Source organism: Plecotus auritus, assembly GCF_963455305.1.
Source record: "Plecotus auritus genome assembly, chromosome: 8".
Classification (NCBI taxonomy): domain Eukaryota; kingdom Metazoa; phylum Chordata; class Mammalia; order Chiroptera; family Vespertilionidae; genus Plecotus; species Plecotus auritus.
In genome coordinates, this window is record NC_137782.1 from 98,164,107 (window position 1) to 98,181,744 (window position 17,638).

Consider the following 17,638-nt stretch of genomic DNA (forward strand, 5'->3'; position numbering starts at 1 on the left):
TCGGCTCTGATGGGCATTCCAGAACATTCTGTCCCCTGCAGTGGCCAGGGAGTAGGGAGAAGACAATCCTACGCCTCACCAGTGGTCCCATCCCAGAAAGTGCCAGCAACAGCTCCAGGATTGTTTTTGAAGTTTTGGAACAGACGGGCACAGGTGGCACCCAGTGGGTGAGGCTCCTGACACCCACCCCAAGTAGGCTCAGACAGGGGGCTTCATGCATCTCCCTGACACATCCCCAAAGACGACAGATTCCCACAAGCCATGCCCACAGGCCCGGTCCTACAGACAGGCCCGGTCATACAGACAGGCCCGGGCTCCTACAGACAGGCCGGGGCTCCTACAGACAGGCCCAGTCATACAGACAGGCCCGGTCATACAGACAGGCCCGGTCATACAGACAGGCCCGGTCATACAGACAGGCCCGGTCATACAGACAGGCCCGGGCTCCTACAGACAGGCCCGGTCATACAGATAGGCCGGGGCTCCTACAGACAGGCCCGGTCATACAGACAGGCCCAGTCATACAGACAGGCCCGGGCTCCTACAGACAGGCCCGGGCTCCTACAGACAGGCCCGGTCATACAGACAGGCCCAGTCATACAGACAGACCCGGGCTCCTACAGACAGGCCCGGTCATACAGACAGGCCCAGTCATACAGACAGACCCGGGCTCCTACAGACAGGCCTGGTCATACAGACAGGCCCAGTCATACAGACAGCCCGGGCTCCTACAGACAGGCCTGGGCTCCTACAGACAGGCCCGGGCTCCTACAGACAGGCCCGGTTATACAGACAGGCCCAGTCATACAGACAGGCCCGGGCTCCTACAGACAGGCCCAGTCATACAGACAGGCCCGGTCATACAGACAGACCCGGGCTCCTACAGACAGGCCCGGTCATACAGACAGGCCCAGTCATACAGACAGCCCGGGCTCCTACAGACAGGCCTGGGCTCCTACAGACAGGCCCGGGCTCCTACAGACAGGCCTGGGCTCCTACAGACAGACCCGGGCTCCTACAGACAGGCCCGGTCATACAGACAGGCCCGGGCTCCTACAGACAGGCCCGGTCATACAGACAGGCCCGGTCATACAGACAGGCCCGGTCATACAGACAGGCCCGGTCATACAGACAGGCCCGGGCTCCTACAGACAGGCCCGGTTATACAGACAGGCCCAGTCATACAGACAGGCCCGGGCTCCTACAGACAGGCCCGGTTATACAGACAGGCCCAGTCATACAGACAGGCCCAGTCATACAGACAGACCCGGGCTCCTACAGACAGACCCGGGCTCCTACAGACAGGCCCGGGCTCCTACAGACAGGCCCGGTCATACAGACAGGCCCAGTCATACAGACAGACCCGGGCTCCTACAGACAGGCCCGGTCATACAGACAGGCCCAGTCATACAGACAGCCCGGGCTCCTACAGACAGGCCTGGGCTCCTACAGACAGGCCCGGGCTCCTACAGACAGGCCCGGTTATACAGACAGGCCCAGTCATACAGACAGGCCCGGTCATACAGACAGGCCCGGGCTCCTACAGACAGGCCCAGTCATACAGACAGGCCCAGTCATACAGACAGGCCCGGGCTCCTACAGACAGGCCCGGTTATACAGACAGGCCCAGTCATACAGACAGGCCCAGTCATACAGACAGACCCGGGCTCCTACAGACAGACCCGGGCTCCTACAGACAGGCCCGGGCTCCTACAGACAGGCCCGGGCTCCTACAGACAGACCCGGGCTCCTACAGACAAGCCCGGGCTCCTACAGACAGGCCTGGGCTCCTACAGACAGGCCCGGTCATACAGACAGGCCCGGGCTCCTACAGACAGGCCCAGTCATACAGACAGCCTGGGCTCCTACAGACAGGCCCGGGCTCCTACAGACAGGCCCGGTCATACAGACAGGCCCGGGCTCCTACAGACAGGCCCAGTTATACAGACAGGCCCAGTCATACAGACAGGCCGGTCATACAGACAGGCCCGGGCTCCTACAGACAGGCCCAGTCATACAGACAGGCCCGGTCATACAGACAGGCCCGGCTCCTACAGACAGGCCCAGTCATACAGACAGGCCCGGTCATACAGACAGGCCCAGTCATACAGACAGGCCCGGTCATACAGATAGGCCCGGGCTCCTACAGACTGCAAGCCTCTCCCGCCCCTGCCAAGCAGCTGAACAGCAGAAAAAAGACATTTATGTGCAGGCCTCTTCCCATCAGTGAGCACCTTGGTGACCCGCCACCACCCCACCCAGCCACAGGGCATCCCAGCCCGGAGGGAACTCACAGAAAGGGAACAGGCTCTGAGAGGACAATGGGCTCTGCCTCTGGCCTCCTGGTCTCTGGGCACAACCTCCTCAGTGACAGGGGACACTCCACTGAGGCCCAGCCCTGGGGAGACGGATCTCAGGCAGAAGGCTCATCCTCCTGCAGGGTGAGGGCGTGGTAACCAATGCAGCCGTGCCGTTGGAGGGCTCACCGTGGGCTGAGCCCGCGTCTCCCATGCTCGGATGCGAGCAGGCGGTGTTCCCACCTGTTCCCACAGACCTTCCCCAGCTCCTGCACCCTGAGCTCCGGGATCTGGCAGCTGTGGGTCAGAAGGCACCCCTTGCCCAGCCGGCGTGGCTAAGTGGTTGAGCATCGACCTATGAAACTGGAGGTCACGGTTCCATTCCCAATCAAGGCACATGTCCGGGCTGTGGGCTCGATCCCCAGTGTGGGGTGTGCAGGAGGCAGCTGATCAATGATTCTCTCTCATCATTGATGTTTCTTTACTTCTCTCCCTCTCCCTCCCTCTCTGAAATCAATAAAAACATTTTAAAAAGAAAGAAAGAAAGCACCCTCTTCCCGCACCTGCCCTCAGGAGAAGCGAGGGGCAGCACTGCACTCCGTGTGTCCCGAGGCAGCCCTGTGTGCCCAGAGCGCTGCCCCCTCCAGTCCCGGAGGACAAGGCCAGCTCACGAGGACCTGGGTCCACCCCCCACTCCCCACACAGAGACAAGAGAGATGGCAGGTGAGTAGCCCTACCTGCCGCAACTAGAGGCCAGCCCTGTCCTGCCTCTCCAACACCTGGACCAAGCCCTGGGAGCCCTGAGGGAAGCACCAGCCCTCCAGCCTGGTGACTGTCCAGGCTGCAGGAAAGAAAAGATGGGAGGTGGGAGGCTGTTTTCCCGCAGCCTAAGGCTAATTATGATAATGAATTCTAAGTGGAGAGTCCATCCTGGCAGCAGTTGCCAAGGAGATAAGCATCTCAAACAGCTGGTCCAGATTCCAGGGGTCAAGATGGAAGGCAGGCAGAGTGGCCAGTGTGGGAAGAGACCTCAGGCTGAGCGCTCATCTGGGCGGTGGGAGAACGGCCTCCTGAATCGAGAGGCCCCCTGAATCACGAGCGTTGACCCAGCCACAAGTGTCCACAAGGGAGGTTGGCCCCATCCTCCAGGACCCACAGAAGTAGGAGACACCTCAGCCAGACATCGGGAGGGCTTCTAGGTGCAGCCTGAGCACTGAGCAGAGGCAGGACCCCTCATAAAACAGAGGGATGCAGAGTCCTGAGGGCTGGGAGGCTGGTGTAGGGAGAGACGGGCAGGGAGGGGGCCTGGGGCGGGTGGGAGATGATGGGAGCCACCAGGGTGGAAGAGGCATAGTCACCAACCAGAAGAGCCCAAGGCAAGGCCTGAGGACACCCCTCAAGGTGGTGGGCCCCTGCCACGCCTGCAGGCCCGGGTGCAGGTCTGCATGCAGGTGTGTGTACATGCTCTCTGCCTGCCCTCATGCTTAGGAGGGGACCCCCCTTACCTTCAGAGAGAGGCCCCTCTGCGTCTGTCTCCTTTCCCCCTCCCCCACCCCCCCATCTGAATGCAGGAAATAATTTCTTTTTTAAAAAAACATGACATAGCCAATGCCACCTCCTTGCTGATTTCCCCCCTCCACTGGGGGGTTGGGGCAATAGGGCAGTACCTCCATGCAGGTGGATGGAGCCCTATCCCCACTCCCCTCCTAGGATCCCCCAGCCTAGATTCCCTCACTCCCTCCAAAGATTGACTCAGGAGATGGCTGGGTTATTAATCTCATTTTACATATTTAATGAAACAAACATTTAACAAGTGAATAGCAGGGGTAGGATGAAGGCAAGTCACTTCATAGCCCCCCTCCCCCGGCCCTGACGACTGCTCTCAGGCAGAGCTCAAGAGGTGGATGGGGAGGGGTCCCTAACATCAAGCTCCCCACAGGCTAGAACTGGTGGCAGCACCAGGCACATGACAAGCCTAAAGGCTGGAAGGCGCTCTTTGTCATTTCACAGATGAGAACAGGACGCTCTGAAGAGCTCGGGGAGGGGCGGCCTGCATGGTCGAGCCCAGCCCCCTTCCCCTGGAGGCATCTGTAGAAACACCCCTTCCCAGAATGATGTCCCTTCCAGCCAGTGCCCAGGGACTGGGCCAGGTGATCATCGCAGCCAGTGTGAGGCCAAGGCAGGTCCCCCTGAAGCCTGTTGGCCAGGCTCCCTGAGGAACCCCGCCCGCCTCGCCTGGGAGGACCTCGGCTAGCACTTCAGCCTGGAATCTAATTTTGCCCCTTAATAAACTGCTCTGCCTCGAGGACCCACTGCCACTTCCAATCTGCAGAGTGATGGAAAGCCCAGCTGCTGACGGCTGCTCCAGGTGGAAACCAGACGTAAAAAATCACTTTGTGATCCCGCCAGGGTCAGTGGGAGCGGGGGCCGAGTCTGGAGATTGTGCACACAGACCACTCCCTTGGGGCCAAGGCTCACCAAGTAGTGGCCCCCAGGCCACTTATGTCCAACCCGAATCTAATCTGAGGGTGAAAGGTTCTGGTAACTTCTACCTGAGCCTAAGGGTGTAGGAAGGAAATGCAGGCAAGCGCCCAGGACCCTGTATATAGCACGTGCTCAATAAATGACTCTGACCACAACTCAAGAGGTCCCAGATCCTCGGAAGGTCCAGCTCCTGCCTCAGCATTCGAAGCCTCCACCAGCAGCCTTGGCCGGCCTGTGGCCCACCCCCACTGGCAGCCCCTCCCCAGCTGGCTGGACAGCCACTCCATGTCTATAGCCTTTTCACACCAGCCCCTCATCCAGCCCTTCTCTCCTGAAACCAGGGCAGGAAGGTGCTCTCAGGGGACCCAGGATGGCCAGCATCCCTCCCAAACCTCAGCCACGGGCTCTTTCTAGGACGGGGGTGTGGAGGTCGGGGTCCTACCCTCCTCCAGGAAGAGCAGGCCTTCAGAAGAGGCCTAGGTGCCCTGGCAGCTGCGGGTTGTGTGGAGGGCTATCCCGGGCAGCCAGGCCTGGCAGGAACCCGCCATCTCAGCACACAGCAAGATGGCTTCCCCGGGCCTTCCAGGCGACCCCCAGAGACAGTGGCTGCACCTCGGTGATTGGCTCCCTATTAGTCACCTGTCCGAACTCAGACCACAGTGCTGGACAACAGCTCACCTGAGTGCCTCCCACCCACATAAGAGCCCACCTACTGCCCGCGCACACACACCCGGGCAGCAGCCACCTCGTCTCCACCCTGGGCTCTCCCTTGCCCTCCTGGGTCTCCTCACCTTCCCAGCCCACCTTCACAGAGACAATGCGCACCCCCTAGGGGTCCTTCTGCACATCCCTCTCCCTCCTAAGACCTCAAGCATCTCGGCTCTTCTTCCATCCAGAGGCCCTGATGTCCCATCTCTCCATGTCCCCACTGCAGCCACTGAGACCAGAGGAAGAGCACCCCACTCCCTTTGCCTGTTCCTCAGCCTCACCAGGGCGGCTGCCCTGCCCCGAGCCTGCGCACACTCCTCTGCTGCCTGGAACTCCCCTGCCCCCACACTCATCACACAGCTGCCGCCTTCTCGTCGCCCAGGCTTCATTTCAGCACCCAGCACCCAACCCTTTCCAGTTTACTCTCCAGGAGTACAGGGTCCTGACCCCTCTGAGCAGGGGTCCACTGCTCTCATCACCTGCTCTGCTCCCAGGCTCCCCAAGTGCACAGCAAAACCCACACACAGGGGTGGCCCCCACAACCTGCCGAGTGGCGACCGAAACTGCCCTCGCCGTGGTCAGATCCAGCTTGAGAGCCAAAAAGCCCACAGCCCCGTTCAGACAGGCTGGCCGGGGCCATGGACAGCAGGCTACGAGGTGGAGGGCAGGGGTCTGGGAGGGGCACTGCCTACCCCAGGGAGCCCACGGTGGGGCAAATGCAGCTCATTAAAAAGGCCCCATTCCTGAGGGATGGCAACATGTGTCCACGCGGACACTCAAACATGGATGTCACAGTGGCTCACAGGTGGAAACGAACACGTGGTGGGGCCATCCGTGTGGGCAAATGCTCTCAGCCCTGAACAGGAATGATCACAGACAAGGGCTGCCACCTGAGGAACAGATGGTGTGACTCCAGGGCAGCCAGTCTGTCCCCAAGGGCTGAGGAGGGGACACAGAGCAGATAGGCTTGGCGTTTTTATGGGGTGATGGGAAAATTTTGAAACCAGAGAATACACTCAACATCACAGAATCGTTCTGTTGGAAATGATTACTTGTGTGTTCTGTGAATCTCACCACAACTAACGAAAACAGAGGCAAAGAAACAAAGAGGAAAAAGCGAGACAAGGCCATGCTGGCAGGTCTGAGCCTTTGGGAAGCTCTGGTCTGCCCAGGCCATGCCCTCCCCACCCGTGCCTCAGTTTCCCTCTGTGACAGGACAGACTTGGGTGGGGAGAGCCATGGGCACCCACCTACTGGCATGGGCCCCATCCCTACCACCAGACCAAGGACACTTGCTCGGAAAGCCTGAGGGGTGACACTGCGTGGGTCCCCACAGGGAGGTGGCTTCCTGATGTGGGGGCTCCCCTCACAGTAGTGTCTCCTTCCACGGCTTACACTGAGCTGTCTCTGTCAGCTTCAGCCCCGCCCCACCCAAGTTCACTTTGTGGGCCCAGTCCTGGCCTGTGTCCCCTGGGCCTGCCCGTCCTGAGCTCCCCTGCCACCCCCACCACAATGCGGTACCTTTGGGGTCCTGCAAGTGCCTTACTCTGCCCGAGGAGCTGGCCTGAGCAGAGGGCCACCAAGGCTGACTCCTGACCCTGCAGGTCCCAAGTCTCTGCCCTGCTGGGCCCTCAGCTTCACCACAGGAGGCACCATGCAGGATGGGGAGCAGGAAGGGCACTGCCCTCTGCCCCCAGGCTGACAGGACAGCCAGGCCTGCCTCCCCCACTACAGTCTCCGCTAAACTCATCCTAAAGACCCTCCAATCAGCTCTTAGGCTGCCCCCGCAGACTTGTGCCCTATAAACATCTCTAGTGAGTGTCCTCTCAGCCTCCGGCAGCAGGGCCTCATTTTTACGTGCCCCTCCCAAGCCAGCCTTGGTCCTGACTTCCGGCTCGGCCACCAGATGTGTGACCACTCGGCATCCATCCTCCAAATAGCACCATAGCTGCTGTCTCTTCCCCTAAGCCACCAAGCGCCCAGGACGGAGGGCCCAGGATGGAGGGCCCAGGATGGAGGGGAGCTGGGGGCAGGGTGACCTTGTCACCTGCACCAGGAGGCACCAGATATGCCTCCATCTGGAATTCCTCGAGGAAATTCACTGCACACCATAACACACAGGGTCCTTGAGTCTGAGTCCTATCCTGTTGAAGAAATGCGCAGCCAAGCCCACATGCTTGAGAGTAACTCCGGAGGGTCAGCAATCTTCCTTACGTTTTCCAGCATCTTTCCAATTTCCTATGATGGTTATGCAATAGAAAAGGTAATAAACCATAACCAAGTGTTTAAGAGGCCGTAGCATCCCCTTGCTCAGACAGAGTGGCGCTGTCGGCCGCTGCCTGGGTCAGACACCGACTTCCTTCCACACTATGTTATTCAGCTCTCAGCTCATTAAACACCCACGTCGGAGAGGATGCTCTCTGGGGAGCAGAGGCCTTGTGAGCACACAGGGCTGAAGCAAGAGATCCAGATGAGCAGCCCCTTCCCCAGCACCAGGGGGGCCAAGCCCCACTCCGCAAGGGCCGGCTGCTGCCCAAAAGGAGAGACAGCCATGAGCTCATGATCAGGACCATGGCCAGCGTCCGGCTCGGCCCTCTCCCTAGGCACACTGGGCCAGGACACCACCGCTGTGTCCCTCATGAAGGCTGGGTCTCTGGGTGAACAAACTTCTCAAGTCCTGTGGACCCAGCCAGGCTCCGTGGCAACCTGTCCACCAGGGGCCCAGCTTAGCACCCTGCACACAGGAAGCAGACACCATCTATCTCTGAAGGAGCTGGCAAAGTGCTCGCCCAGGCTCCTCCCACCACCACACCCCAAACCTGTTCACCACTTCCCCAAACCTGGGCTCCCAGGAGAAAATGGCCTCGTTCTCCTACAAAGCTTCAAGCACTCTTTCCAAACCAAAATAGGAAAGCAAACTCTAAGTCCTAAGCTGTCTAGTTAGGTGAAGACGGAGGGGCCATGTAGAGCTGGAGCCAAGTGGACAGGATCTGGGGCAGCCATGGGCAAACTACGGCCCGCGGGCCAGATCCGGCCCGTTCGGCTGTTCTATCCAGCCCGCGGAGCCGAAAGAGCGGAGGGTTCTCTTGCTCTCCCCTCCGCTCCTTTACTTTGAATTTATATTAGTTCACACAAACACTCCATCCATGCTTTTGTTCCGGCCCTCCGGTCCAGTTTAAGAACCCATTGTGGCCCTCGAGTCAAAAAGTTTGCCCACCCCTGATCTGGGGGATGGAGGGGTCTACACTCTGCAGAACGATCCAGAAGGAACACCATCCAACATCCCAGAGACGAAATTCAGACTCCAGGCTGGCGGCCTGGGACACATCCACCCTCCCATTTCCCCAAGTGGAGCAGCCCCAGCCTGACCATCAGAGCTCTTCAGGGAGCTGCCTGCCCCGGCGTCCCCTCCTTCGGCAGCGCCTGCTGCTGGGCAGCGGGACAGAGGCTCTGGGCAGCCAGTGGCTGGAGAGAAGCCACAGCCTCCTCGAGGGCAGGCAGGTCACCACCCCTAGCAGGCCTCCCCTCCCTGTCTGCAGGGGCTACAGGGGAAAGCTGGGGCCCCTGAAGCCCAGTGCCTGCCAGGCCTGCACCCTGGCTGCCCCACTTACCTCACCTGGGGCCCCGCACCTCAGTGTCTGAGGCTAAATGACAGCAGGTGTGTGAAGCACCTGAGGAATCACATCAAACTCCAACACCCATCATCCCAGAGACAACATTCTCACCAGTCCCTATAGAATAGGGAGCCAGAAATGCCTTCCAGACCCCCTGTGACTGATCCCACACCTAACCAGAGCTCAGACCCGCTTTTCCAGGAGGAAACCCTCCGCTGGGGCCCGCATCCCTGCCCTTCGCCCCCTCCACAGCAGGCTCCCGGTGCCGACCAGCCTGGCACTCCAGTGAGACAACTCTGAGTGGGTTGCAGAAACAGCCACACAAACTTCCCGAGGCAAACTGTGTTAGAAGCACCTTATTCTTCTGCAAAGTTATCCTTACAGCTCCCACGTGGGTCCAGCAGAACCTCCAGAATGCAGGCCCAAGCAGGGCCGGGGCGCGCCGATCTCAGGGGCACCGAGACCCTCAAGGTCTTCAGCCCTATTTCCTTCTGGATGAATTAAAAGCATGGTCTATGCACTGGTCAGCGTGCTCAGTGGTTAGAGCATCAGCCCATGTACTGAAGGGTCTTGATGCCCTGTCAAGGGCATGGTGCCGGTTGGGACGTGTGCATGAGGCAACCAATTGATGTGTCTCTCTCACGTTGATGTTTCTCTCTCTGTCTCCCCGTCCCTTCCACTCTCTAAAAATCAATGGAAAGATATCCTCGACTGAGGATTAACAACCACAAAAAAGCATGGTCTGTCTCAGGCTTGAATAATAAACACCCCAGCCCCACCCAACAACAGACCAGTCCATGTGCTCAATGAATAGCCCGGTGCCTCCCCTCTGACTCTCTTACTTCACATGAGTGATGACAGGCTTTAGAAACAGTCGTCTCTCTGGCACTGACCCTCTCCTGCATGCACCCACCTCACCAAGAACAAGCTCACTGCTGTACCAGCTGCCAGGGAAGCGAGTGAACAGGTCAGCGGGACACACGACTGTGGACACCAGTCTGGGCTCAGAGGGGAGACGGGGGCGTGGCCGGGGCAGGGCAGGCCTGAGTCAGGCCCAGCACCACGCTGTTTCTTCAGCAGCCTGTTTCTTCAGTGTGGATGGAGACGTTCTTGGGACAATCTTAGGTCTGCTTCTCTTCTTTCTGCCTTGGACCAAACCCGCTGCTTGGGCTCTGTAGGGAGGGCTGGACAGGCGCTATGCAGTCATAACAGGACGGTGCGCTCCCTCTGCCAGCGATGCCTGTGCACTGCCACGAAGGAGGCGCGTGGGAGAAGCTGCCAGCGCCTTCCACAGATTGGTGTCAGAAAGCTCAGCTGAGCTCCAGCCTCCTGGCGGGCATCTCCCATGCTCCTGGGACAGTCCCATCCAAAGTGGGCTCAGCCTCACGGCCCACACGAGCTAGGTCAGCACATGACTAGTCAGCACAGCCTTCGTGGGAACCCAGTGTCCCAGGGCCCATGTGATGTTTTTTTACGGTCCAGGGGTTCATTGGTACAAGCTGCCCGCAGTGGTGTTTTTCCATGTGTGGAGGCTCAGGATGCCAGAATGTCTGCCATCAGCAGAGCAGAAGCATCTCCCAATACCTGGGCAGCGCAGAGCTCGAGTCTTCTTAGGAGAGCAGCTAGTCCCTGGACAAGCGTCAGACCCAGGCCTCACATCCAAGGGCGCCCTCATGTCTAAGCAGCAGCCTCGAACCCCTCGGCAACCACAGAGTCAGCTCAAACTGATCCTGTCCTATTTCTAACAAAACCCCAAACCAAAGTTGAAACCTTGGGTACACCACTCACGAGTCACACCTGTGAACCCCACTCACAAGTCACACCTTGGACACCCCACGGTAACGCTGTGGACCCTCAGCGGCTGCTCCCACAGAGCCTCAAGCTAGGACAGGATGGGGGCCTGAGCCTTTCAGAAGCGCAGTGCGCTGTCCAGGAAGACCCGGTGCTGAAACCCTCAAATCTGGCCGGAGCCCTGGATGGGGAGACAGATTTGAGCACCACCTCCTGTCTCCTTGCCTGTAGACCTCACAACAAAAGACTTTCTTTTTTCAAAAGACAGCGCCACAGTGTTATCCTTTATGCGCATTAGGCACCAGGCCCTTGTTGGCAGTAAGACTTTCCCTCAGGCCCAGGTGCTGGCTGCCGGGGTTGAGAACTGGCCAAGGCTGGACCGAGGGGCAGGAGGCTGAGGACGCTGTCAGCCCACGCCAGCCCTTGTCTGCTGGGCCCTCCACCCCCCTTCAGGACGAGGCCTCGCCTGCTGAACCAGTCATGGTGACGAGCTGCGTGACCGTCACATGCACCCAGCACTGTGTTAAGTGACTCACAGAATCATCACCCTCACATTACAGATGAGGAAACTCAGGGCTGAGGTCTGGGGGCGTCAGTGGAGGCAAGGTCCCAGCCAGGCTGGCCCAGAGCCCGCAGTCCCCACCCCTCACAAGCCCTCTCCCCAAGCACATCCTCTGAACCCCCTTTGAAAAACCCCTGCAAACTCCAGACCCTGTACCTGAAAATCCTCTTACATAGAGAATCCCCCACTTTCAGGTGCATAGACCCTCAGGACCCGAGTCCCTGCCCCGTGGTGTGAGGGGTGGACATGGGGAGGAGCACTTACAGGGCTGCTGGGCTCCCCACGGACGGGCCTGGTCATTGCTGGGTGTCACTGCTGAGAGGCGACACCTGAGGGAGGCAGCGCTGAGGGAGTCATGGAAACTCTCAAGCTGCCCTCCCAGAATTCCACCCAGGACCCGCAGTTTCTCCCTGAGCCCATGTGTGCCCTGGGGCGCCTGCCCAAGGCACACTCTCCATCCAGCAAAAGCAGAGGAAGGACCCTCCTGGGGCCTCGGGGTTGGGGAGGAGATCCCAGGTATTTCTGCCAAGGCTGGCCCATACCTCGGGGTCTCCAATCCGCCCCCTCCCCCCCAACTCAGGGAAGGTTCCTGTCTCGAGTGCCTCTGGCAAAGCTCACAGGCCAGGGGAGGGATGAACATGGCTCTGCACCCAGGCATGTCTGCAGAGAAAGCCCCTTTTGCAGGGGGTGGGTGGGAGGGGGAACTGGTCTGAGGCCCACAAAGCCCAGAGTCCACAGGGCAGTTGCCTCCTTCCCACCTCTGGCAGCAGCTGTCCTCTGAGATTCACTGGGACACCCCCATCTTCCAGAAACCAGGCGTGAAGACAAAAGGCTAAAGGGTGACCAAGGAGGGCTCAGTACTGCCCCAGGCCCAGATGGGTCTCCACTAGGACTACCAGCCCCAGACCGTGTCCCCACCCTCCACCAGTTTCCAAGCCCGATGCAGAACCAGCGCAGAACCCCCCCGCGCAGAACCGGCGAGGAGGAGGAGGAGCTTGCCCTTCATTTAATTAATGAATCCACAAGCCAAAACATGAGTCAGGCTGTCAGCCCAAGCTGGGCAAGGGAACAGGGCACTGGGCGGCCACACCCTAGGGGTCAGTGGGCAGTGAAGGCTTCCTGTGTCAGGGTGGAGCTGGATCCGTGGATGGCAGCACAGGGAGAGTGGATCATTCCACACCTGGGGACAGGATGATAGGCAACGAGTCACACAACAGGATGGCCCTGGCATCGTGGGGAGAGCATACTGCACCAGCCCTGGGAGTTCATCTCCACCAGACCCTCTGTGCCCACTTTACTGATAGGATAACTGAGGCCTACAAAGACTAGATTTAAGTGCCTAACCCAACAGCAGCTGCAGACCCCTCCTGCCTATCCCACTTTCCAGGAGAAACCGCCTACCACTGAGCAGCCTTTCCCTGAGTCTGAGCACCCCAATGGTGAGCTGGGGGCAAGGGAAGCTCAGGAAGCTCGTGCCCTCGGTAGAGGGGCCAAGGAGGGCCTGAGCAGGCTGCAGGGCAGGGCTGCCTTGGCAGTGAGGGCTAATGCCATTGACGCCCCCACGCTGCTGGCCCACATGTCCTGATTCAGGGCTGCCCAGAGAGAAAACAGGAGAGCAGAGCCTGGCCCAGGGTCCCTCGTTTCTCATTCTGAACACTGCCGCTTTCAGTAGGCAGTTGGCACAGAGAGCCAACCACTTCAGGCCCAAGCAGGGAGAGACCACTCAGAGGGGACCCCCAGGAAAAGCTGCCAGCCATGGACATCTGTGCCCAAAGCATGGCAAACCTCCAGCACCTGCTGAACCGTGGGTATGGGCTGTGTATGTACCGGAGGTCACCTCGGGCCAGGACCTGGATGACCACAGCCTGTCCCACCCAGAGTCCCCTGGGCCCCCAGCCAGACGGGAGGGTCCTTGGTGAGCAGACACTGGGCCTTCGGAGGCTGAAGAGCACATCTGAGCAGCCAGCCCAGGAAGAACAGAGCCACCTGGGGCCCTGGAGCTGACGCTCGCCATGCCAGGAGCCCGTGCCTCTTGGGATTCCCAGGGTGGCTGGGTGCTGAGGCTGGGGACATAGTCCCCCCAGGACACCCTCCCCACAAGCAGCCTGGCATTTCCCTCCCAGGATCACCGCCCCCATCCCACGGAGGGTCTGTCCAGACACATGGGCCCAGGTCCCTGGTCACACTCAGTGGGTCACACTCACAAGCACACACTCCTCTCATCCAGGTCAGGTGGAGAGAGTTTCCCAGAATCCGCCCCTCACTCCCATCCCAAAATGCTTCTCACACAAAATGGCCGAGCGGCTGGTCTGGTTGGGATGGGAGAGTGCATGTACTTCCAGAGGCCATGCAGGAGGACACAGGCACAGGCACACGCACTCTCACAGACGCCAGCCAGAGGCCACTGGCCCTGCCCCAGGGCCAGGAGCTCCCTGAACACCAGGCCTGGGGCACCAACCACCCTTCTGGGTCAGGGGTGGCAGGCCCCTGCAGCAGCACCCCTCCACCTGGCGGGATGGAGATTCAGGGATGCAGGCAGGGTCAGGGCCAGCTGCAGGCACCAGGGGCAGGACTCAACTTCCCAGAGCTTCGGGTTGGGGGAGGGGAGTCATGTTAGGACCCCGCCCATTTCAGCAACCCAGAAGCTCTCCCCAAATGGAGTGAGTTGCTTGGGGGGCTGGGGAAGGTAGGCCAGCCCTTCCCCCATCATCCCCTTCTTTGGGGGAGCCCAGCCCAGGGGGGCCCTCCAGGAGTCCAGATCCAGAGGCTAGACGGGCAGCGCCGCCCTCCCTCCCCGCAGGCCCTTTGTTTGGTGCAATGGCCGTGGGGAGGGGCCTCTCTAGGGCCAAGGAGGGGTGGCTGAGGCTACGCAAACCCCATCCCGCAGGGGAGGGGCTGATGCAACCCAGCCAAGCCGCATGGGTGAGGGGGGAGGAGGGGAGGGAAGGACAGGCGCCCCCACTCTACTCTGATCCCCGCACCCCAGAACTACTTCCGGCCTGATCTCTCCAAAAATCTCTCCAGTCTGCGCCCTTCGCTTCACCCAGGGGACGCGGTCCCGGCTGGGTCCCAGGCTCCCGGCATGGGCGCGGAGCCGGACACTCACACGTAGGCGTGGTAGATGAAGGCCCAGCCGCGCGGCCGCTCCAGCACGTTGTAGAGGAAATTCTGCAGCTTGCGGTAGAAGGCGTTGCGCTTCGGGGGCTTCCCGGCTCCCACGCCGCCCGCGCGCGGCTTGCTGAGGATGCTGCCGCGTTTGGAGGCCTCGGAGCCGGCGATGAGCAGTGCGCCATCCCGGGTGCTGTCGGGCGCGCCGGGGTCCAGCCCCACGAAGCCCACCTTGAGCTTCTTCTCCCCGCTCGGGCCGGGGTACACGCCGCCGTTGCGCGACTTCTGCACCATGGTGCGGGCGGCGCCCGGCGGAAGGGGCGCAGACTCAGCGGGGGCAGCGGGGGCGGCACGCTGGGGGCGCCCCGAGCCCAAGCCCCCGGCCCGGGAGCCGCATGGCAGGGGCGGTGGGGGCGGCAGCAGCGGCGGCTCCGCGCTCCAGCTGGCCCTGGCCTTGCGGGGGGCCGGAGGCGGGGATAAGGGGAGACGCGGCGGCCACCTCGCTCCGCCCTCCGCCTTGCCCCGCCCCCGTTAACCCCTGCGAAGCCGTGCGGGCCTCGGGAGGGGCGGGAATCGAGAGGAGGCTAGGCGTCTGTGCCTCCGGCCAACCCCTTCCCGCTCCCTTGGCCACCTACGCCCGGAGAAGAGAACCTGCCCCTTGGTCACCTCTGAGGTGGACAGGCCCAGGCAAACACACACCCTAGCGGTCCTAGCCCCTCTGGACCCTGCACCTCCAAGTGGGGAGGGGTGGCTTTTAGGTGGACAGGCCTGACCCCCACCCGCACCCCACCCTACCCTTTGGCCTCCAAAGCTAGTAGCCAAGTGGCCTGTTTTTTCTTTTTAATTCGACAGAAAACAGTGGTCCATGCAGGCACAGGGCTAATTTGTGAGTCATCCAAAATGTTGGGGTTGGACTGTGCACAAGGGCAGGTCCCAGGGGCCACACCCCTGACCCCACCTCCCCGCCTACTTGCCCAGTGGTCAGCCCCAGGGCTGCACCCCTGAGGAGCCCAGGCTGAGGAAGGAGGGGCCAGCCTGGTCCATTGTTGGGGGGGGGGGGGGCTGGATGGCAAAAGGAAAGGAGGGGCGCTCTGCATTCCCCGCACAGCTGGACCCACAGGGATGGCATCTGGGTGACCCCCATTCTCACTCTTCAGAGGGCTGGACAAAGTGACTGCAACTCAGATGTCAAACTCCAGAAGGGGCCGCCTCCACCTGATCCCCTGAGACAGGCCAGTCCCTCCCAGGGGAGTCTCTTCCGGGACTTTGATGTGCTAGTGAAGCAGCCCCTGAAAGACTACCGATGCTGGGGGTGAGGGGTGAGATGGAGGCCCCTCCGGAGGAAGCCTGGCTGAGGCAGGGGAATGCTGGGACCCTCTCTTCTCTCATCTGCAAAGGCACTTGGTAGATTCCGGGAGGCCCACCCTGCATCAAGGTGTGAGCCTCTGCTTCCTCTGTTACGATGTCCTTTCAGAGAGCTGGCTCATTGATCATCTATGTCTTCAGTTTTGTGTCCTGTCCATCGTCAGCTAGCTGTCTGGTCTCCCCCCAGCATACCTGTAACTCAGGTGAAGCAAGTCGTAAACATGCTCAGTTGGGGTGAATTCCATGCAAGTGACAGGAATTCCATTTATTTAAAAACTAGAGGCCAGATGCATGAAATTCATGCAAGAGTAGGCCTTCCTTCCCCCGGCCAACACCTGGGATCTGGGCTCCCCTCGCAGAGGGAGGCCCCGTCCACCCACCGCAGCCCACCAGTCGGTGGCCTGGGCCTCCCTCTGCAGGGCGATCACAGGGCAATGGCTGGGCCTCCGACCAATCATATCACAGCCGCCTTGGCTGGCCTGGTCATAGCATGGTCCCGGATGGTCATTCGGATGGACGTTCCACTGTTCCACCATTTGGTCGATTTGCGTATTACGCTTTTATTATATAGGACAGATGGAAAAGCTTTCAGGTTCAAGCCATCTTTGCCAAGACAGCAATGAGGATCCAGAGTAGAGTGGAAAATTTCAGGTGCACAGATGCCCAGCTCCAGCCTGGAGAGGCCTGCAGCCAGCGTGAGCTGCCAAGCAGGGTGCTGTCCTGTCAGCACCTCTGTATTGAACACTGTCCCCAGACCCCCAGTCTCCTCCTCTGTCCCCACGGGCCGGTGGCCACACCAAGCAGCCCAGCACAGACCAGTGAGTGAGCTGAGAACCATGGTGGCCACTGTCACCTCCCAGGCTAGCACAGAGGTCTCGGGAATCCACCCATCTCCAGCTCTTGCTCTGTCCCCACCCGCAGGGAGCTCCCTGCTTCTGCATTCCTCTCAACATGCGACATGCCGTGTCCCGCAGGGCCTGGCACGATCAGGCCCCTATGGGTGGTCAGCACATGTGGCAACTGCTGGTGGCTGAGGCCAGATCAAAGCATGTCAGCATTGTCCCCTCCAGGGAACCTGCACAGCTACTCTTCCGAGGTGGTGCAGGTCAGTGAGCAGGCTCAGCATTTTCTGGAAACCCACTTCTCCCAATCCAGGGGGTCCTGACTACTTACTCTTTCAGCCCTAAACTGGGACAGGGCAGGGCTTCTCCTGGCTGGTGGGCCGGCTGAGTGACATCAGCAGTGAGGCCGGTCCCCTGTTGGCCGTGGAGGGGGACTGGCGCTGATGCCCTGCTTGTGGGCCCTTTGGGACAGCCTGTCTGCTGCTCTGTTACATCCCTGTCTGCTCACAAGCCACACAGAAGGTGTTTATCTCCAGGTGGTCAACCACACTGGAGTTCAGCGGCCGGGCCCGCGGCCTGAAAAGCAGCTTCCTTTTGCACCAGCACCAACACCAGCTCCCGTCTCCTCCCAGGAGAAGAGCTCCTTCCCAGTATGTCTGCAGAAAAAGATGATCCCGCAGATACTCAGCGGGAAAGCTCGCCAGCACGAGAAACGAGACTTAATTTGGGGAAATGAGGACGGACAGATTCTCAATCATTTGGCCTGGGTCAGAGTTTGTCATCCTAACCCTATCATTTGGACAACAGGAAGTGCCTGTGCAGACAGCAAGTCCCAGCCCTGCATCCCCCCCCCCCCCAGGAATTTTC

The 17,638-nt window shown here is 60.3% G+C and overlaps 1 protein-coding gene across 14 annotated transcripts in view; it reads right to left on the bottom strand.

The window, feature by feature from the left end:
* KCNQ2 (potassium voltage-gated channel subfamily Q member 2) overlaps window positions 1–15,030 on the bottom strand; it is a 47,141-nt gene extending 32,111 nt beyond the window's left edge. For all 14 annotated transcript variants that reach the window (XR_013961356.1, XM_080682997.1, XM_080682989.1 and 11 more), the window contains exon 1: window positions 14,563–15,030. Coding sequence is in view for 13 of the 14 variants with exons in the window: in XM_080682997.1 (XP_080539123.1) it covers window positions 14,563–14,858 (296 nt within the window). In the remaining variant the exon portion in view is untranslated. The remainder of the gene's footprint in view (window positions 1–14,562) is intronic.
* Window positions 15,031–17,638: the final 2,608 nt, after the last annotated feature.